The sequence below is a fragment of the Propithecus coquereli genome, unplaced genomic scaffold, assembly GCF_000956105.1.
Source record: "Propithecus coquereli isolate 6110/MARCELLA unplaced genomic scaffold, Pcoq_1.0 Scaffold39, whole genome shotgun sequence".
Lineage (NCBI taxonomy): Eukaryota > Metazoa > Chordata > Mammalia > Primates > Indriidae > Propithecus > Propithecus coquereli.
This window is the reverse complement of record NW_012149618.1, coordinates 6,424,725-6,447,281: the sequence shown is the minus strand read 5'-3', so window position 1 is coordinate 6,447,281 and position 22,557 is coordinate 6,424,725. Positions and strand designations below refer to the sequence as shown.

Here is a 22,557-nt window from a genome sequence, read left to right as displayed (position 1 = left end):
ATGGCTTCAAGGAGAACCAGAGGTTCCTGCCTGTGTCGGCCAAAAGGTGGTCAGGGCAAAAGACTAGAAGAGCAGTCCTGCCTGGTTTCCAGACACCTGCTGGTTTTGCTGGGAGCTCCCCAGTCCGCCTGATTTCTGTTTAGCTGTCTATGAGTCTCCGTGCTTGGGGGCAGTTTCCCCCACTGCATGCAAGGTACAGGGGTACTAACCCAGGATTGGGAAACCTGAAAATATGTACACAATGCCTTGATGGCCCCCAAGGGCTGGTGACTTGGGCTTGCATATTTTGAAACTGTTCTCTGGAGAATTTTCATGCCTCGAGATGGGGTGGCCTGGGGGAAGTAGGACGTGATGAGGCTGGAAAGCTCGAGACAGGCCTGTCCTGATGGTCTTGGATGCCAGGCTAAGGAGTTTGTACCTTATCTTAGAGGCAATGAACGTTTTTAGCAGTTGAGTGGCAGAGTCAGATTTGCAAATTGGAAAGTCACCTTTGGTGGCCCTAAGTAGAATGAAGCAGAAGAGAAGGAGGTGGGGTGGGCTTGGGTTTAAAAGTCCCTTGCGATTCCCCAGGCATGAGGGGTGAAGGAGAGGCAGGAGGAATTCAAAGGAACAAATGTAGAGTTAGAACCAGCAGGACTTGATCTGGTTGACAGGCCGGCTGAAGCTTCTCCAGTTAGTGCTGGGGGGAGGGGATACACGATGATTCTGTTAACAGAAATAGGGAACTTAGGGGGAGGAGGGTGTTTGAGGAGAAGAGGATAAAGCCACCATTGGAAGGGCTGAGTGAAATGCACATGGAGGTGGCCAGTGGCATCTTGGATCTGAGTCTGGAAGTGAGGAGGGAAGGAACCTGGCACAGGTTCGTGAGCGTGAACAGGGAATGGCTGACGTTGGGAGTCTCCGGAGATGCTGTCCATCCACTTGTCTGTGAGCCACAGGCCTGGAATGAAACTGAGAGGTTCCCGGGGCGGGGTGTGTGTGACTTTGCTTCTCAGGGCTGCGGGCTTCGGGTCGCCTTCCCAGCCGGATCTGCCTCCTGGAGCCCACGGAGGGGGAAGGGCTTCCCGGTTTCCCCTTCTTTGGTGCACAGCGCTCCCCAGCCAGCCTCCAGCTGTCTGCACCATTCTCCAACAGCCGCTGTGGCAGAGGGGCCCCAGCAGTCAAGGAAAGGCGCTTAGCGTTTTAGGCATCAGAACTGGAGAGGTCTCAGTGTCCAGTGCCTCATTTTATAGATGATAAAACTGAGACCCAGAGACGAAAGGGCTTGGTCAAGGCCACAAAACCCCCATCTCTGGCACCACCAGGGAGGCCTCCCGAGCTCCCTGACTCCCCATGGGCTCCTTATGGCAGACTGAGCGCGGGTCTGTTGTCTTCCAGGACTACACGCGGGTGGTGTGCCCCGTGATCGACATCATTAACCTGGACACCTTCGCCTACATCAAGTCCGCCTCAGAGCTCAGAGGGGGTGAGTGGGGCTGATGCCTTCTCCCGGGTGGGGACAGTGAGGGAAAGCTCTCAGTGACTCGTCTGGAACGCCCAGCCTGCCTGCAGTGACTTAATAACTCCAGCTTGGCTCTTAGCACCAGAACTGTGGACGGCAGGGCTGGGAATGGGCAGCACTCCAGCGCTCAGACAGGGCTCACCCCAGGCCTGAGAATGCGATGGGAGCAAGGATTCCCTGGCTGTGTGGGGCCCCGTCGCTCCGCCCCTCTCTCCTGGAGTCTCGCCCCCCATCTCTGCCCAGGGCCTCGTGCTCCCCCCATGACCGACTTTGAGGTGACTCAGGTAGTCTAGGGGCCTCTCCCAAACCTCCTGCTCACAACTTCCCGATACTCAGGGCCAAGGGCCTCCTTCCGTGACTGTCCATCCTGTCATCTCCAGGCCCTACCCTGGGCTCCATATCCTCTGCGCTTTATTCCTAACTCTGCCCGGTAGAGAAGGTTCAGAGAGGCCGTGGGAGGTAGAGAAAGAGAAGGAGCTGTGAGAGGGAGCTTTGGCAGCCAGGCTGCTGATCAGCCCTGGTTGGACCTGTGTCCCGGGGGCCAGCTTCTTAGGGAACCCAGGTGCATTTGTGACCTTCTGGAGAAGCTCTGCGGTGCTTCTGAGAGACCAAATCAAGCAGGACAGTGCTGTGTTTCAGGGTTTGACTGGAGCCTCCACTTCCAGTGGGAGCAGCTCTCGCCAATGCAGAAGTCTCAGCGCCTGGACCCCACGGAGCCCATTAGGTAAGAGGGAAGGGTCTGTGCGAGGGTGAGTGGGCAGATCCGTCCCCACTGGGGCCTTCCCTCTGTCACATGGTGTAGGGAGGCACTCCATACGAGATAGCAAAGGACTGGGCAGAGTCAAAGAGAACACTTTGCCAAGACGTCTCCACTTTTGCCCTCATTTTAGGAGGCTTTCATCTTCATGGAAACTTCTAGCTAAGGAGATGGGGCCTGGTGAAAACTTGCTGAGGAGTGTTGTCTACTCTCACACGTGCCATGACGTAGCTGTGCCTCTTGCTACCATAGGAGGGTCCATGTAGGCCTCTGGTGAGGGAAGGATGGTTCTCGAGGGCCAGGAGCAGAGACCCTGGGTCTTAGGTGTCAGGTTTCAGTCCGGGAAGGTTGAATCAACCACTGCTGTAAGTGGAGGCCAAAATCAAGGCACAGCCACTGCTACGTATTAACAAGCACATCTGTGCCTTCTGGGTGAGAACATGACGGTGGCATGGACTCTGGCTGCTTTGCTGAGCTGTGGGTGGCTTTGTCAGTGGATAGGAACACCTGAGTTAAGACAAGGGTCTCCTATCATTTATGCGATGCTATACCGGAATCAGCTTGGGAAATAAAACACATCATAAAAACCTGTTTACTGAGATTTTATCATTGTTAGGCATAACTCACCAGGCCCCCTTAGAAAGGAATCTTTTGGGCAAAGAAGATCAGAGTTCAGTGCTCAGGTGTATGTGAGTTCACTAGAGCTGTTGTAACAATGCCCCACACGTGGGGTGGCTTCCGCGGCAGACACGCGCTGTCTCAGGGTTCTGGAGGTCAGATGTCTGAAATCAGGTGTCCTCAGGTGTCCTCCCTGCTGAGGGCTGTGAGGAAGGATCTGTTCCAGGCCTGTCTCCTTCGCCTAAAGGTGGCTGTCTCCTCCCTGTGTCTCTTCCCATCGTCTTTGTGTGTCTGTCTCTGTGTCCAAATTTCCCCTTCGTGTAAGGACAGCCGTCATATTGGACTAGTGCCCACACTGCTGACCTCATGTTAACTTGATGACCTCTATGAAGACCCTCTCTCCAAATAAGGCTACATTCTAGGTACTGGGAGCATAGAAGGGGGCACGATTCAACCTGTAACAGAGGGAAAAGGGGAAAGGAGAGAGAGCCCGTTTCAGGAGAGGGATGTGCTGCTGATGGCCTCAGCCCTTCCTCCCTGCCCGATCAGTGGCCCCCGCCCCTGACCCCCAGCAACCGAGCTGCCAAGAGAGCCCCTGCCAGGCAGGGCCTGTGGAAGAGGCCAGCGGAGGCTCCCAGGCAGGTCATCAGAGCAGCTGGAGTCCTGAGCCAGCCCCTCGCCCCACGGGAGGTGTGCTGATGAGTGAATGTGCCTGTCTGGGAGGTCAGGCAATTTACAATCAAAGGGAAAAACCCTGGGGCTTGTTCTTGTTTCAGGTAACTGGAAAATGTATTGGCCCTTCTGAGTAGGAACGAAATGGGAAGAAATGGCCTTGAGTTCTAGACTCCTGGGGCAGAAGAGTTTGAGAGTGACCTCCCCACTATAACTAGTTCCTCTCTTTCTCTTCCAAATGCACAGGACTCCGATCATAGCTGGAGGACTCTTCGTGATCAACAAAGCCTGGTTCAATTACCTGGGGAAATATGATATGGACATGGACATCTGGGGCGGGGAGAACTTCGGTGAGTCCCTGTCCTATTCGTCCTGACCTACACCCCTCTGTACACTCTGAGGGCTGGGGAAGGGATCTCTGCATCCTTGGATCCCACGCCAAGCTGTCGGTGGGGAGTCACGTGTGCCTGGGATGAGGGCCTAAGAGATGGTGAGTGAGTTACTCCTAATGGTTGTTGGAGGGTGGTGGTGACGGGAATTGCTCTGTGGGGCCACATGGATGCTGAGGACCAGGGAAACACACCTGGGCAGACTGCTGGGGGAAAATGAGATGCAACAGCCAGGAGGACCAAGGAGGAATGCCAAGTCCAAGGGGCCAGATGCAGGTTAAACTAGGAGCACTGCACCTGCAAATTTGGAGTTGGAAGGAAACTGGAGAGAAAGAGAATGAGGAACAGGAACAGCAGTGACATCCATGAACACCCACTGATGTCCTTTGGCTGCTATGAGTAGGGCATTCAGCACTGGGGAATGAGGAAGGTCCAGGTCAATTGCTACAGGAACCTTGGGAATATCTTTTAGTGGGAGAGGGGCTGGGTTACAGGGCCCAAAACCTTGCAGATGGCCAGGTCTGGCCATAGTGGTATAGGCTGAGGTTTACAGCTATAAGAGAAACAGCACAGTCAGAAAGACCCACTTTATCTAGCTAGTGACAATCAAGTGACCTCATTTCCCTTGTGTATTAAAAGTGTAATTTCAGGGTAATAATTGTACTTCTTTTCTCTGGGTTGTTATGAAAATCAGTTAAGGTCAGTGTCAGAATCCTGGCACCCTACAGGCATAGTAAATATTAGTTTCTTCCCAGCAGGTGAGACCTAAGAGATCACTAGAATAGAAGCTGCACAAGGGCATGGATTTGAGTCCGTTTTGTTCCTGGCCATCCACAGTGCTTAGTATAGGACCTGCCACATGTTGGGGCCCTTTTCCTCTCGAACACTGGGGCACGTGTTCCAAACGGTGGTGCAAGCCAAGAGAATGATCCATGGGTCGTCCTGGCATTTAGCAGTAATCCCGTGCACTGTCTGCTGTCATTGTTTTCTCCTGTTTCTGCCTCCAGAGAGTTTTATGGCTGTCTTCCTCAGTCACTAAGAGTTATTTCCTAGAAATTTATGGCTTCTGGCCTGACCCACAGCATCTGTTCTCCCAGACTGGGCGGTGTAGAGAAATGCATCAGAAAAGTCGGTGTCTTGCCATATAGAGGCCAGCCTGGAAGCTTAGCAAACAAAACAGTTACCCCAACACCCTAACCAAACCAAACCCCCTCCCTGGAACCCAGTCCAAGAAGGCCTTCTGGAACATGGTAGGGGGTTGTCGATGTGGGGTTCGAGGCCAGGTCTGCCTGCATCAAGCCAGGAGAACTCGGAGCCAGGTAGACCCTTGACGTTCTCAGTGCGGCAGAGATTTCGCTCATGCTGGGCAGAGCCAGTTGTTATGTCCTGAGGACCCCAGTTCCTCTTAGTGATGTGTTCCAGCATTTCTCCCGACCATCAAATGCATCCTCTCTGCAGCACTTTTGGCAGACAGCAGTCCCCCAACCTCTGCTCAAATGCCACTTATAATATGTATTCACTATTTCACAGTTTAGTGCATTCTGTTGTAGAGATTTTTTTTGTTGGGCTGTTAGAAAATCTTCTAAATCAAAGCCTGGCTCCCCTAGCTCCCGTCCATCAGATTTGTTCTGCCCTCTTGAACCACACAAAGTGAGTATGATTCTTCCACGTGGCAACCCCATTTGGAGTCAGTATGTTATTTTCAACCAAGGCGCAGTCTGGTCCATTCTGGTATCGGTACAATACCTTTCCTTGTAGCAGTGTTCACACACATCTGCTCAAATCAAGTAGCAATCTCATCTAGCAGGCTTCCAAGTCTTTTGGCATTAACAAGGGCCGATTGGAATAGAGACGTTGGGAAGTGTGGGAGAGACATTTACAATCCATCACAAAATTTTTTAAACCACAAAAAAAGCGCCGCCAACAGCTATCACAGGAAACACTTCATTTTCCCCACCCCAACATTCCATTATGTTATAGCCAGCTAACAGCATTTCGAAAGCCATTTCTGGATGGAGATATATATATGTATATATATATTAGCATTTTATATGCCAGAAAACGCAGTGCTTTTCCAATGGTGACTATGTCACGCGGCAGCCTCGCATCTGTGGCTGGAGTGACAAGGCACCTGAGTACTGGAAGGGGGATGTGAGAGACAGTCCGTGTGACGATTGGATGGAGTTTGTGAGTGACTCTCCAACTGCAAAGGAGGGATGGTGCTAAGGGGTGAGGGAAGCTGCCTGGCACCAGGGTGTGGCAGGAGGAGCCTCCTGCCCCGCAAGTCCTGAAGACTCGCCACCCTCAGCATTGCTCACACCCTTCTCTCCATCGCCACCAGCCCTGTCCTCAGTGGTCCCCCACCTCTACTCTGCAGTGGAATCTTACCTCCCACACTCCTGCCAATGTACTCTTTCGGAAATGCAAACCTCCCCACCCCTCCCAGGCCTGGCATCCACAGTGGCTCCCTCTTGTCCTATGGTGGAGGCCCCCACTCCTCATGGGTCCCTCCCATGGCCTTGCCCCCATCTCTGACCTTATCAGTCTGCTCCCGCCTCCAGCCTCCAGTCCAGAGGTCCTGAACAGAACCTCCCACGCTTCCTAGAATGCGCCTGACCCTCTACAACGACCTAGCCTCCCATCTCTACCCAAGGCAGAAGCTGACTCCCTTGCACAGCACAGTCCTGGGGTCACCTCCTCTAGAACTAGGACACCTGCCCCGCTCTCCCTTATGCTGCGCCCCCAGTGCCGGGTTCCCTCTTTATCATTGCACTGAGCCCTCTTACGTGTTTGTCTGTTTACTCATCTGTTCCTGCTGCCCAGCCTCCTACCAAACCTGGAACTCATTAAAGCCAAGGCCATTCATCCAACTTCTCATTCTTGAGGCCCACAACAGTAGAAACTGCTCACTAAATGTGTGTTCAAAAAGCCAGAGACTGATCGGGAAGGGTGTTCGGGGTGGGAAGGGCAACATGACACAGTATACGAGGCGCCATTTAAAATAGGTCTCATTGAATATTAAATGGAGCCCATGATGAAGGGTTCCCTTTAAACATGAGACTAGTAACCGTAGCAGGAAGAGACATCTTTCCTTCCCAAAAAGTAGAATTTCTGTGCATTCTAGACATGTTCGCATACGTGGTGTTGACTTTATTTCACAGCACAAAGATACATGAGGTTATTAGGGAAGGCTCCGTCCAGGATGACCGTGACCTGTGCAATAGCTTGCAGCCCCTACCCCTCCCCATCTTGGTTTTTATCTGTTAGAAGCAGCCTCAGTTGGCTGGACTGCAGCAGCCACGTGAAAGCCAGGCCTCCCACACTCACACACCTTGACCCTGGGGCCACCGTTCCCACCAAGTGCTTCCAAGGTGAGCTGAACGGCTCTGATAATTGCATCTACAGTTCAGCATGAGAGCAGGTTTTAGGGAAATGTGGCTTTTAGACTTTATTTTTCAGAAGTTGATTTGCATTAAAATTGGATGCTTAAACTGCAATTTACATTACACAGGGTACCTGTAATACATCTACTTCCTTTGAGCTGCATCTTACTTTTAGCTTTTGGTCTTTAGAGATAAAAGAAATCTGTTGCCTTGGTAGGAAGTGTGTGTGTGTGTGTGTGTGTGTGTGTGTGTGTGTGTGGAGGTGGTCTGGGTGTGGGGTGCACATTTCCAAAAAGGAGGCCTTGGCACATGCGCGAACGGAGGCATGGGATTCCTGAATTAGAATGTGGGATTTCCAAAGCAAAGGAGGCACAAAAGACTGCTTCGAAGAGACAGATGAGGTGGGCCCAGAGAGGAACCACCACCACTTGCCACCTCCAGAATGTAGGCAGGGACACCGGGCTGCGCCAGGCTTGGCTCCCCCGTGCATGTGCGCACGTGTTATGTAAAGAACATAGGCAGATAGACCTAAGTTTGAAATCTGGTAGTCATCACTAGGCATCCTTGGGAAGGTTCCTTCACCTCACCGAGCCTGTTTCCAGTTCTCTAAAGTGGAGCCAAGGACCCCTGTGGGAGGAAGAATCCCCCCCAAAGATGTCCATACTCTAATCCCTGACACCTGTCGGGATGTTGCCTTACATGGCAGAAGGGATTTTGCAGATATGATGAAGATCACCAGTCAGTGACCTGAAGGCAGGAGGTTACCCTGGCTTCTCAGGGTGGGCCCATTCTAATTGCTTGAGCCCTGATAAGCAGAGAACTTTCTCAGGCTGGAGGCAGAAGAGAAGTAGCGGAAGGAGAAGCCAGAGGGATTTGAAGCATGAGAGGAACCGACCAACCCCGTTGCTGGAAGAGGAGACACGGAAGTAGCTGAGAAAAGGCCCAGGTCGACAGATGCAAGGAAAAGGGAACTCAGTCCTGCAGCCCCAAGAATTGCACACAACCCGAATGAGCTTGGAAGCAGATTGTTTTTTATAGCCTCCTTTCATAATCCCGTTGACATCTTGATTTCAGCCTGTGAGACCCTAAGCAGAGGACCCAACCAAACCCAGCCACTAAGTTTGCAGCCATTCGTCATGGCAGCAGTGGAAAACTATCATGGTCCCTATACCACAGGGCTGTTCTGAAGATAAATTAGATAATACAAGCACTTCCGCTTCACCAGGATGGGCTGCCTTCCCCTTGAGGCTACATGTGAGCAGCATTTGTCATAGGAGGATTGTGTCTGACCTGCTGGAGTACTTTATTCCTGGCACTTTCTCTTTGGGCCTCACCTTTTCCATGATCAGTGGCTCAAGATTAGGGAAATGGCCTCATCTGAGAAGAGCATCCAAGTCTGATGAAAAGGCATCTTTTTCCCCAGATGGAGAGTAAAGCTCATGCAGCCCACCACCCTGTTCCTTGTCCAGGTTCCGTTGCTGAAGCCTCACGCCCAGGTGAGATCCCTTGAGGCTGTCCTCTCCTGCTGCTCCTGAACGTCTCCAAGTCTAATCGAGCCCCATCGACACTGGCTGTTTGGTTTTCATAGGGAATATGGAAAGATAAAGGGTGTCACCTTGGCATTTGCAGTCATATGGCCGTTGGTGACCATGGCGTGCCTGTGGTCAATACTCATCTAGAGTAGGGGGCCTGGGTGGAGCCTTGATTGTCTCAGATGTGGGCGAAGTGCAGATTCAAGGCTGTGTTTTGTGGGCCAATAATATTATGTTTACTCAAGTCTATGTGTTCATTAAAAATAATAACAGAGTTTGCTTCCTGGCCCAGTAGCCCCTGGGAACGTGAAGATTACTCAAAGGCAAGGTCCTGTCACACAGATGTGTGCACTTATGAATGACAATGGCCAGGTGAGTGTCTGTCTCTCTGTGCCCACCACCATCCTCTCCAATCCCTTTGTGCCCAGTAGGTTTAAACCTGGCCAAAGGTAGAATGGAGAATGTTACTGTGTATACAATATAGATGCATATACATTATATGAGGCTCCATTTAAAACATAGCCCACCACATTCAGTGGTACCCACATGGGATGGCTCTCCCTGCCTTTGTTTAGAAACTGGGCTGTACGATGAAATTAGAACCTTGGCGAATATGGGCAAACAGTGGCATGTGAACAGCTGTGGTTTGCTTCCTGGGGAGAAAGCTGTTCTTTCTCCCCCAAATTCCTGTCCATCGTCGATGGGCATGCCAGGTAAATGTTGGTTCTGGTGAAGGGTCAGGGCCCCGGGAGGGCTGGTAAGAACTACTGATGAGCTGATGAGGACGTAGAATGAAAGAAGTGGAAATGCAGCGGGAGGAGGGCAATTTGCTCTCAAATATAAACCTGATGTTTGAAGAACGTGAGACGATAACAGAGTCCCCAGAGAGGATGGAATAGTTACACATCTCCTGCCTGGAATTCAAAGTGGATTTGGGTCTGTGCGAGGCAACAGTCGTCGCCCGGGAGATTATGCAGGTGCTGACTCAGCGAGAACCCCCTAGGAACTCCTTGCACAAAACCTTGTTGCTCCCTCCTCTTTCACTTAAGAAATGATGCATCTGCAGGAGCTGCGGCCTTGGGGAGCAGAGGCCCTACGCCGGGCCTGGAGGGCCCCTGCCTCAGCCCACCTCGGTCTTCAGCACTTCCGAGAGCACCTGTCAAGGCCGGCTTCCTGGGGCCTCAGGATTACAGGACTTTCCCAAAGACTTCGGCACACATCTGTGGGCCACCAGGCCTGGCTCGCAGTCCTGAGAGGATGCACGTCATTATCCCGAAGGCAGTGGCATAGATCAGGGAAGGGCAGCTCTGTGTCCTGGGTGTTAAATATTCCACACTGTACAACCTATAAATCATCACACTAATCTGAACTCCAAGCCGCATCCCTCGTGTGCCTCTTGACTCTGGCAGGCGCACAGCAAGCCATGTCAGGCCATGTGCCTCCAATAATTTCAGGTGCGACAATCTGGACGCCGGAGCAGAGATACTCTTAACTCATCTCAGCTGCAAATTCCTCTAGGCAGCAGCAGCCGGCCTGAAGGACAAACTGAGACAGACATTTTTCAGGATTGGACGAGTGAGTTGATAACGGGGAATGTGACAGCTGGTTATGTATTTGTCACTCTGTTTGTGAGTGCCTTGGAGTCAGGATCCTTGTATCCACAGCTGTGTTGGCCAGTGGCGGGTGGTGTCAGGGAAAGAGCATGAATTCTGGAGTTGGGGAGATTCCCAGCTGCTCGCTGTCGGTTGTCCTATCAGAGCTGCTTCTGCGTCACAACATAAGCACATCGATTACCACTGAGCACGGTTGTTAGGAGGACTACGGAGCTACCGCCTGACGAGGAACCTAACAAAGCCTGGCCCAGAAGGAAATGAAGGGGTTATTTTCCTTCCATGGCTGATGTTTGCAGAATTGTGACACTCTGAATTTCTGCACCAGGGCTACAGACACAGGAAAATGAGGAGGAGGAAGGTTGGGCTGGCTTTAGGGGCAGCAGAGAGGAGGCAGGGCTGCAGTGGGCTGTGGGGAGGTGCTGAGGGGAAGGAGACGTCTTGGGTGGGGTGGTGTCCTGTGGACCTCAATGGAAGCCTCCGCCGGTCATGGGAATTAGGGGCTGACGAGATGGAGGTGAGTTCCTGGTGTCCAGTGCTCTCGGGGAGCAGATAAGGAAGCAGTGTCAGGAAGATACTTGAAGGCAGAGCCTTGGGGGGACGTAGGAGAAGAATGTGGGGAGACCAGAAGGAAGGTGGAGAAGGACCAGGCCGGCTGACCGTGCTGTCCAAGGTGGGGCCCTGTGCACGACTGAGGCAGGGGGAGGCTTCAGAGAGAAACAAAGTTCTGGGTGAAGGGAGCTCAGGGAGAGAAGTGGCGGGTGGGGGGTGGGTGTGGGGACGACGTGGGCCAGGCGTAGGGTGGAGGAATTTGCTTTGCAAATGCACAGGGACATATGTCTCATTTGAATACATGGAGAGGAAGAGACTGTCACTAAAACGTGCGTATCTTTAGGAGAGAGCTGGCACAGAACGTGCGGGTTATATCTAGTAAGCAAGGACTCCGTCTCTAGTGATGCAGGATTAGAGGGTTTTCCTTTTTGGGAACTGGAGCAGACCCTGTTTTGACTCCCTGGAGAGGAACTGATTGGAGCATAGACATGTTCAGGAAGATGTCCCGAGACTCAGATTCACACGTGCTGACACACTCCGCCACCAACCCCTACGTCCCCCAGCGTGCTCGCTGCAAGACGGAGCGTGGGTGCCAGGCACGCACGCACCAGGCTGGGGCGCACTCCATTCAAATGGTGCCCAGCCAAGTGCCAGGTCCATAGCGTGGAACTTCATGGAGAGTCAAAGTCTCAAACATAACATCCACAAATTTCAAGTGTCTCCTACAGCGTGGCAGAAGATGGGAAGAGCCCGTAAACCATCTAAGAAGTTAGAGGTGGGCACAGGTGGGTGCCGCACATCAGTGCTTGTGTTTTGGAAACACCGGCTTCAGAGGGCGTCTCAGAATTACTGCCGCTGATCCTCCCTTCACACTTAGAGTTTACACAGGTATTCTCAAAATTCTATTTCATTCGATGCTGACAGCAGCCCTGCAGAGTGTGTTTATGGTCTTTGTTTGACTTTTGAGGAAATCAGGCCTCCAGAAGGTTAAGCAGTTTTCCCAGGGACACAGCTGGTAGTTACTGCAGCCTCCGGCCTGGTGACCCCACAGCTAAGCTCTCCCCGTTTCCTTCCTGCCACATTCTCACCATCATTCAGTAGCAGTGGTGAGAAGTCCTTTCTTCCCCCTAGAGGCCGCGCTGCCCCCACGCTGAGGGAAATCCAGGCTTCCTGGGAATTAGCAGCAGTAGGCAGGTGTGGAGAAGGTGAGAGGTGGGGATGGTGTGCAGGAAGTCTCACCTGTAGCCTTGTGGCCTTTCCAAGGAGACTTGGGGGTGGGAGGCAGCTAAGGTGTCTGGGGACAGGTGAGTGAGAGACAGTGAGGATCAGGACGAAGAATTCCAGCTTAAGCATCTGCTTGGAGAGCTGGAAGGAGGGGAGAGAGTGTGGGAGCGGAAGGGAGTGAGGAGTAGAGGAGAGAGAGGACCCACGATGAAGAAACCCGGAGAGGCTGGGAGCTGGGGCCCAGGGTACTGGAGGGTGCAGGGCACACATGACGGGAAGACCCTGGGATACCTGCATCCTCAATCCCTGCCCCTCGACACTTGGCCCACATCCACATGGCCCCTCGCAGGTGCAGCCGCCCTGGGCATGGACTTTTCATGAGCCAGCCTGCCTTCCTCATGCTTGGACTTGACCGCAGGAGCACAGGCCACGCAGGAATTCCTATAGATCGGAAGCTGTCTTTTCTACTAGTGACATACTCAGTGGGGTGCAGGGGGCCGCCTGCCCTGGATGCAGTCAGCTAGGCGGTGCATTGTCTGTAGAGAATTTAAAAGCACTAATAGTACTGTCTAACAGTCTTTCTGCTTTTTAATGTTACCCCGCACTGGCAATTCTAACCAGTGGTCCCTGCCCCCCTTGGGGTGCCGCTGCTTCCTTCCAGGGGTGGAGCGTGCTCCCAGCCTGCTAGTGTGCAGTCACAGGGAGGAACACACTCATCACAGCCGCCTCTGCTAACTCCACCCACCCCCCTTCTCTGAGGTCCCATAGCAGCAGCCAGCCAGGAAGAAACAGGTGTGCGTGTGAACCCCGGGGACACCCCCAATAACAGCGTTGAGGCTTCCAGCATTTTCTACAGTTGCTTTCAGCTCTCAGTTTCTGCTCTCAGACTTCCTCCCCCTGGGCTGCAATGCGAGTGGCTCTTACCCAGTGGTAGAATCGCAGTCTTGGTGTGGAGTGAACTCTGGTGGACACCTTGTCCAGATGCCTTCTGGGGTCGCAGTCCTCTCTGTTGCATCCTTGCCATGTGGTTTTCTAGCCTGTCCCAAGTCTTCTCATGACAGTCATCTGGGCCCTGACAGTTAGGAAATTCTACTGTATTCTCAAATGAAATTGCTTTGGCCTCAGTCCTGATTCTAACCCTCTGGGGTCACAGGGAGTGTGGCTAATCCATCTTCCACCGTGAAAGCTTTCACATGTTTAAAAGCAACTGTCTCGGTGCCCCCCAAGCCTCCTCCTTTCCAGACTAAAGTCCCAGCAGAGCCCCCACCCCAACTATGCCTGGCGCCGAATGCGTTCCAGGGGCTAGCATGCCTGGCACTGCTCCTGTATTACCTTACATTCCCCTCCAACGTGTTGGGCCCATCCTTGTTTATAGATGGGGAAACTGAGGTTGTCCAGCCAGTGGAGCTCACAGTCTGGCGGCAGAGTCTGTTCTTAGCCACCGTGCCCAGGCTGGGTGAAGGGGCCTCCCCAGCACCTGGGGCCTACAGCTGGAGGGGCAGTGAGAGGAGGTAATAGGGGCGTGACTGTCTTGCAGAAATCTCCTTCCGAGTGTGGATGTGCGGGGGCAGCCTGGAGATCATCCCCTGCAGCCGGGTGGGGCACGTCTTCCGGAAGAAACACCCGTATGTTTTCCCAGATGGAAACGCCAACACATACATAAAGTAAGTGCCCCAGGGGCGCAGTGAGTGTGGACAGCGGCAAATGTGGCTGTGGCCGAGGGTTGCTGCTGAGGGGCTGCAGCTGCCCCTGGTGCTCTGTTAGGCTGCCTGAGTCCCCCGGTTGGACAGGGGCCGCACTCGTGCTGCCTGGACTCTGGCTGGGCAGGGGATGGCTTCAGGGCTTCAAATTGCTGGTCAGTGCCACCTCGAAGCATGTGAGCTCCTGGTATTTGGGGTTGTATGGGGTCAGGGAAGGGCAGCCCTTTTTACCCCTAAGTTCTAGAAGATCTTCCCCCACCTTCAGGCTGGGTCACAAGAGGAACGGGCAGGCACAGAGGGTACAGCTTAGGTGCCCACTCCCAGGCCTGGCCAGCACACACAAACAGTCCGGGCTGGGGCAGGCCTGAGACCCTAATCCCTGTCCCCAGGTGTTCTCACCTCCTACCTGGGGGACGGTACATCGTTACAGGGACCCCAGGGTGCCCACTGCCTGTCCCCTGCTCCTGCCTTCATACGCCCTCCTCCTTTCCTTGATCCCTCCTCTTCCCATCTTCCTCTTCTCCCTTCAGAGTAATCCCTGTGCGTCCCTTTCCCCTTTTCCGTCTTTTCCTCCCGCTTCCCTCTCTCCCCATCCTCTGCTTCTTGTCATCTGATACCTTCACTCCTCCACTGTCCTCTCTTCCTCTTTGTTCTGTCACTTGAACCATTGTGGGGAGGGGAGCAACACCCCCTTTGGTGCCCCTCGTTAAGGTGTCACTGTCCCTTCCTGTGTTCTCCCCTTGGGTCTCCACACACGTGAACAGATGTGTGTCACGAGCTGACAGCCATCCCAGGGGAGGCAGGGGGTGAGCAATGGGAATGCGAGCCACACCTTTAGTGAAAACGGGAGGGTGATGAGAGAATCAGCAGGTTTAAAAGGAAAGGTAAGCTGGGGCATCCGGTGCGGAGAAGCCATGTGGCTGCGCAGGGCTGTGTGGCCACCTGCAGGGACCAGGCTGGGAATGAGGCAGGGCCTGGGCTCCAGATGGCCCGTGGCTTTGAGACTGGGCCCCGGCCTGTGGACATCCTGCACGCCACTGGTGTGTCACTCCGATTGTAGAGAAGTGAGGCACAGATATCTGCTAAGCAGCTTCCACTCTGCTGACAGTTATGCCGGTGGAAGGGCCAGCGAGGCTGTAACTGGCTCCAGTGCCCACGGATGTGCTGCATGTGCAAACATGTCAGCTCAGGTCCCGGTGTGGAAGGGCTTCCCACGCTCCTGTATCAGAGGCCTCTGCTCCCAAGCAGAGTGTGTATCTGGAAGAGCACCCCCTTTTTAGTTGGACCCCCAAGGTCACTTACTTGGGCCTTGGCAAGTGCCATGGCTGCCAGGACACCAGTCACCTATTTCCTGATGTCATTTCTCTCTGCTGTCGGGCTCTTCCTGGTAGCCCAACACCCCTGACTGCTAAATGATGACATCCTCAGTATCTCTTTCTATCTCCTTTTGCATGACCTTTGGGGTCAGACTCAGAGCAAATACCTGATTAAATAATCTTACAGTGCTGGCAGAATGTCTGGAAGAGAAAGCTTGATTCCTTAGACCTTCACACCTGCTCCAGGCTAGACGGATGGCCTGCGGGAAGACCTCATTATGCCAACTTTCCCCCTGGAGAGCTGGGACCTCAGCACTTCCCTGTGGTGGAGGGGAAAGCCCAGGAGCATCAGCCAGAGGATGGCCAGAGGTTGAGCATCCTTATCCAAAATCTGAAATGCTCCAAAATCTGAAACTTTTTGAGCACCAACATGACACCGCAAGTGTAAAATTCCACACCTGACCTCACGTGATGGGTTGCAGTCAAAACGCAGGTGCACAACACACACCTTATTCAGCATCCCCAAGGAAAAATAAAATTACCTTCAGGCTATGTGTATAAGGTGTATATGAAACATAAATGAATTTCATGTTTAGACTCAGCTCCCATTCCCAAGATATCTCATTATGTGTACGCAAATATTACAAAATCCAAAAACAAAGAAACCTGAAATCCAAAACACTTCTGGTTCCATGCATTTTGGATAAGGGATACCCAACCTGAACTACAATCCTGTGTCTTGGGGTAGAGACCGCTGTAGAGATTGAGTGGAGATTGGGTGAGGCTTAGCTGGGGCAGCACCCTGAGAGCAACAATGTTAGTGGGTTGATCGTGATGGCCCCCACATGGGTGGTGCTGCCGACTCAGCCTGCACGTGTGTATTTTAACTGGTACCCACAGCCCCTCTTAGCCAGCCCCTTGTGGACACTCCTTGTCTCCCCAGGAACACCAAGCGGACAGCAGAAGTATGGATGGATGAATACAAGCAGTACTATTATGCTGCCCGGCCCTTTGCCCTGGAGAGGCCCTTTGGGAGGTAAGTGTCCCTTCAGTCCAGAGGAGCCCCACTGTGGGTGTGCAGGGCTTTAGGCAACTCTTGTAGAGCGACTGTCTGGCAACTTGGACTGCCCAATCCATAGGGGAGCTAAGCTGTGCTTTGTACAGTGGACCAGTATGTCCAGCTTTTTGCAGAAAGGTGGGATGCAGATTAGACAGCCTGAGTCCCTCCAGGTGGGACAGGGTTCCTCCTCCTAGTACTCAGTCTCTCCCAAGTCTCAGTTACCTCCTTCCTTGGAGGAACAGTATGCTTTCAGATGTCCCCCACAGCAGTGTGCAACCTTCACAGGAGAAGAGAAGAGGGCAAGGAATGTTTATTAAGAACTGGATACCATTATGCAAGGCATCTCATTAATCCTTCCCAAACTCTGAGAAATGGGCTTAATTACCCCTATTTACAGATGAGCAGACTGAGGCTTCTACATGTTAAGGTGCTTGGTCTAGACCACACCATGTCAGAGGGGAATGCAGGCTCAAGCCGCATCTGTCTGATTCTAAAATTATATGCACTTGCATTCCCCAACCTGGAGCTGATTGGAGTAGAGAAAAATAGTGACTTCATTTATTTGTATTATCATTTATGTTTCTTTGGGGGCAACCAATGGCTTTTTGTCATACTTATGTCGCTCACTAGTCATATAAAGTCTGTTGAGGAGTTGGGTTTTTTGCAGCCTAAACTTCATAGGTCAAGTCCATCACTGCATGGGAGAGTTAAATCAGAGCCTGCCCAAACGATTTGTACCTCTGAGATCATAAATCCATGCTGTCCTTCCCGTACTGCCACTGCGAACCTCCCGAGGCATTCATTCTCGGACCTCGTCAGAACTTCTGGTCCATTGGCCATGCCCACCCCGCTCCTCAAGCCCCTTCTCTCTCCAGCTTGGAGTCCACACTCTTGCTTGAAGACAGAGCTCAGAAGGTCTTGTCCTCAGATCTTTTGCCCTGTTGTTCATCTAGCAACACCCTCCCCCTGCACAAAGTTTTCTCAACCTGGGTGAACCTGACTGTACCTGTCCTCCCCTAAACACAGGCTGCCGAACAGCACTGGGAAATATCAGCTGGTGCTACTAATAATACTCCATGGCCATCATCCCCACAAGGCCCCCGGGATGCCCACAGGCCCTGCTGCCTTCCTAGCTAGCATTCTCCCTCGATCATCATTAAACCTTCTCCACTGTCCCTAGCCCTTGAGTCCAACCCCCTCCTTTCACTGGCAGTAGATGACACCTCCTGTTTTACAGATGAAATAGAGGATGTCAACTTCCCAAGACAAACCAACACATGAACGTCACTGCATCTGCACCATCCTTCTCTGACTCTTGTCTCAAAGGATGAGATGTGCTTCCTGCTGCAGTAGGCCAGCCCTCCGCCTGTACCCCGGGTGCACCATTCGTTTCTGCATTCATCCATAAATCAGCATTTATCGAGTTCCCACTACCTGCATTCCTCTCCTCTTGCCTATCTAACTTTAATGTGCACACAGATTTCCTGGGGATCTTGTTAAAATGTGAATTCTGACTTAGGAGGTCTGCATTTCTGATAAGCACTCAGGTGATCCGATGCTGCTGGTCTCAGGCCCACAATTCAAGGAGCGACATTCTAGCAGGGAGGTTCCCAAACTAGTCTGTGCTTTGGACCCACTGCTGCCTGGGCTCTTCCTCTAGAGAGTCGATTCACTTGGTCTGGGGTGTGGCCTAGGCTGTGGAAGTCTTCAAAGACCCCCAGGTGATTCTAACATGCAGACAAGTGCGGGAACCACACTGCTGGGTGAATCTACCCTCCAGATGCCTCCACTCTCTCCCTTATCCCGAGTCTTTCTGAGCATCATTTCCATCAGCATTTAAACTTATTCAGCATCTTATATCTTCAACAAAACAAACAAACAAAAAAGGGATGAGGAGGAGAACAGAAAACAAACCGCAGAAACCCTCCTTCAGCCCAGCGGTGCCATCACTGCACCTCCTCTTGTCTGCTTGTTCAGAGCCCATTTCTGGGAGGCAGCGGCTCCTTCACTGTCTCCATGCCCTCTCGACGCTCCTGGCCCCTATGCCCTGCTACTGCTCCCACGTGGCCCCCCATGACTGACTTGTGCCTCACACTGTCCTCCACGCTGCCCCATCAGCCTGAGTCTTCTCCCACCCCTCCCCCTGGGCGTGCCTCTGTCCTGAGGCCGGCAGAGCTCTGCAGTGTGGCTCTTTTGCTGCTGCTCAGTTCTGCCTTCTCGATCCCAATTGCAGGCTCAGCTTCCTCTTCCCACCCCTTACATGCTGGTCTCGCCACACATTCTCCCAGGCACTAACCACCACATCTCTGCTGCCTGTACTCGCATCTCTATTTCTAACCCAGGCCTTTCCTCTGTGCTCCAGTCCCCTGCATCCAAGTAGCAACTGGACACATTCTCCTGGGTGTCTCCCAGGGGCCTCTAGCTCAACAAGTCCTCAATTGAACTCATGTGGTTTGCTCCTAAACACACTCCTCATCCCATATTCCCCATAAACCACCTTCCTTGTACCCTATTGCCCACATCAGACATCTGGGGGTCAACCTTGACTCCTCCCTTTCCTTTTCACCCCATCCAAACTGCCAGCAAATCCTGGCGACACAGCCTCATTCATACATGAGCACCCAGGTCCTTGATAAACCCTGAACATTGAGCATTTAAAAAAACCTGACATCCTTCCTGCCCTGGGGAGCTTAGTGTCTGCTGAGGAGGTGTGGCTGGTGCAGTGTGAGAAGTTCTGGTGCAGTCTTAGGGTGGGCCGAGGGAGGAGGCAGGGGCGGAGGGAGGTGAGGCTGGGCCAGTTCTGTGTGGCTACCCAGGAAGGACAGGGTGGAAAGGAGCTGGCGGCGGCGGGGGGGCGGGGGGCGGGGGGGCGGGGGGGTGCAGTACAGAGGGAGAGAAGGGGAGACTGAGCCTGTGCTCCCTCCACTCCCACCCACTTCCCTATTTGAAAGCGTGATCAGCCCCTGGGCTTTCATACCTTCCTCCTAGTATCCCCCGTCCCCAGCTCCACCCCATCAGACCCATTCACGTACCAGCAGCAAGGGGCTCTCAGAGCGAGAACATCACCACGTCGTGCTCTGCTTAGAACCCATTGATTCCATCCCAGTGCCCTTAAAATGAAGTCCAGACTCCTTGGCAGTACCTCACAGGACCCTTTATGGCCTGTCTTCACTCTCATCCCACCCACTGCGCCCTTCCAGCCCCCACATATGTTCACATACACACATCTATTTTAAGATCCTGCAGCACCATTCCTGCCAACAGAACTTTCACTCTCCGCGTGTGCTAATCTCTCTCTCCGCTCTCCTCCCACCTGTGGCAGAAGCCCCTACCTCGTCCACTTTCTGGTTTTTCTAGACAACATCCAGTCTTCCTTCCAGGTGCCAGAATCACCATCACCACCTTGATTGACCTTCCCTACAAGCGAGGGTGACCTCTGGGGTGTCCCCACAGCCCTGCATGCACACCTTACATCACATGGGTGGCGTTGGCTTGTTTCCGTGTCTTTTCCTCCTGATCAAAAGCTTTCCATCATATCCCACATTGGGTACAATGCCTGACACATAGTAGGTGTTCAATGAATATCTGATGAACGAATATATGAGCAGGCCCCAGAACCAGCCAAAGAAGGGGATTCTTTGAGGCTGGGGCAGTGGGGAGTGGGATTTCAACAGCAGAATCCAGAGAGATTGTGAGTAAGTAGACCCAGAGCCCCGGCGATGAATTATGAACAACACGCTGGATGTTCTTGCAGCTTTGCTTTTAATGAAAAGTAAAAACACCCCCAAATTCCATTTTCAAATAGAAAGCACCAGTCCTCGGTGTCATTACCGCACCACTGTGAGATATTGCTAATGTTTCCATAGCTCTGGAGTTATAGAAATCTCTCCTTGGTTAGTTTCCCCAGCACCTTCCGGAGAGATGCGGGCACAGAGCGTGGGCATGGGTTGCACTTTGTGCTCCACAGTGAGGGCCAGCGTTACTGGTGCCCGCCTCTGATGGCTGTGTGTTGTCTTTGTGTCTGCCCCCACCCCTGTCGCCCCCAGCATTGAGAGCAGATTGGACCTGAGGAAGAATCTGCGCTGCCACAGCTTCAAGTGGTACCTGGAGAATGTGTACCCAGAACTCAGGTATCCTCCCTACCTGTTGGAGCCTTTGATGGCTGCAAGGAGAGGCCCTCAGCTGCTTGGCCTAGAGAAGACATAGCCTGTGGCCAACTGGATGAGGGCTTTTAAGCATATGGAGATCTAAGAAGACTGGTTGGCTCCCCTATGCCTGAAACCAGAAGGGGAACTATATTGAATCAGTAGCATGAGGGATGGGAGTTAGCTAGTAGCAGTATTTCTCCACTCCTGGATTATGCCCTGAGAGCTGGGCTTGCTGACATGGCTCCTTCCCAGGGATCCGTCTCCCCCTGTGGCTCCTGAGTTCCCCTTCCCCCCTCTTTCCTAGTGACATCTTCCCCTTCTCCAAGCAGTGTAAATCCTTGTGACAGCCCTGGGCAAGAGGGTCCTGCCATTGTCATAGCACTACCCAACCTCTCCAGCTATGTCCAATCCAGAGAGCAGTGGCTTCTCCTCTCTCCTGTGGCTTTTCCCCCAGAGTCCCCAAGGATTCCTCCATCCAGAAGGGCAATATCCGACAGAGGCAAAAGTGTCTGGAATCTCAAAAGCAAAACAACCAAGACATCCCATACCTAAGGCTGAGCCCCTGTGTCAAGTCCAAAGGCAAGGAAGCAAAGTCCCAGGTAAAGCAACTGGCTGGGGATACAGGACTGAGTGCCACAGAGGAGGGGTGCATGCGGCCAGATTACTCAGCCTCCGTCACCTGCTCTTCCCTGATGTCAGGTGCCACCTAATCCCAGAGTCCAGCAGCAGAGAGAGCGTGAGAGTATGAGTCCCTCTCTGCCACTGTGCTTATACGCCACTAGCTTTCCAAATACACAGTATTCCTCTGAAAGACGGCTTTGCAGGCAGCGTCGTGCCTGTAGGAAATTGCCCACTGAATTAGTAGGAGCTTAATGAGTCTGCCTTCACTGGAGTCCTACCTGGTGACAGTAAAGTGGGCTTGATCAGGCAGGGCCAGTGGCACAGCTCCTCCCAAATGTGACACGCAAAGGTGGCTGGGTGCCACCTCCTCTTGCACAAAGTGCCTGCTCTGAGAGTCTCCCAGCAGATTTAGCTCTGACTGGCAGGGAGTCACATCAGATTTGGTCGAACCACCACAGTCTGCCACCTTGTCTCTGGGCCACGTCCCCTTTTATCCCGGCTCCCCCTACACATCTCCTGCTTCCCCAAAGTCCACAGGACCACGGTGTCTTTTGGGATAGTGTTCTCCCATTTGAGGGTAGAACTGCTCTTTTAAAGGTCGCTGACAAATTCACAGCCTATCTCCGTAGCACTTGGCCTGCTGAACTCATTAAAGCACATCCATCCGTCATGTAAAACCCCTCCTGGCTCCCATGGCTCCGAAAAATCCCCGTCCTCCTACATTCCTGCTCTTTCCTACACATTCCACTCACTCCTCCCCCATTCTCACCCCCTTATTTACTGGGGTCTCACTTCACTCTTCTCTCTGAAAACTGCTTCTCGGAGACTTTATCCATGCTTCCAGCTCTGACAGTCTCCTCTGTTTATTGATTCACAAATTCTGTGTCTTCATCCATCCATGGATTCATTCACTCACTCATCCATTCAACACACACTTCCCTGCTAAGGTACAAAAATGAAAGATTAGATTCCAGGCCTCAAAGGGCGTCGCGCAGAAATAACCGAGTCGTCAGCCCCTGCACTGTAACCTCTGTCCTGGTGGAGTTTGGTCCAGGTGCCACAGGAGCACCGAGGGATGACATCCAAGGCAGGCGTGAGGATCAGGGAAGAGGGATGACATCCAAGGCAGGCGTGAGGATCAGGGAAGTTTGCCCAGAGGACTTGGGAAGGAGCTGCATCCTCAGAGACAAGTGGAAACAGGCCAGGTCGGAAGGAGAGAAAGGGCGGCCCAGGACATGAGGCGTGTGCCAAGCCTGGCGTCGAGCCAGCATGCTCGTGAGGACGCGACCTCTGAAGGGCTCCCAGGAGGTGGGGGTCAGAGGGTGTGGTGTGGGGGAGGGAGCAGCGGACAGTGAGGCTGGGCAGGAGGAGGGAGCCCAGTCATGTCTCTCTTCCTGTGCTGGGGAGGGCCAGCCTTATCCTCGGGAGCACGATGCTGTGAAGTCCCAGGAGAAGCTCTGGGATCGCAGCGCTC

General features: G+C 53.0%; 1 protein-coding gene across 1 annotated transcript in view; it reads left to right on the top strand.

Moving 5' to 3' along the window:
• The window catches only part of GALNT14 (polypeptide N-acetylgalactosaminyltransferase 14), a 207,417-nt gene that overhangs the window by 175,061 nt on the left and 9,799 nt on the right, over positions 1–22,557 (top strand). Inside the window, exons 7-13 of the mRNA XM_012652433.1 lie at positions 1,378–1,465; positions 2,141–2,225; positions 3,795–3,898; positions 13,776–13,902; positions 16,198–16,290; positions 20,361–20,444; positions 20,917–21,061. Coding sequence (XP_012507887.1) covers positions 1,378–1,465; positions 2,141–2,225; positions 3,795–3,898; positions 13,776–13,902; positions 16,198–16,290; positions 20,361–20,444; positions 20,917–21,061 — 726 coding nt within the window. The remainder of the gene's footprint in view (positions 1–1,377; positions 1,466–2,140; positions 2,226–3,794; positions 3,899–13,775; positions 13,903–16,197; positions 16,291–20,360; positions 20,445–20,916; positions 21,062–22,557) is intronic.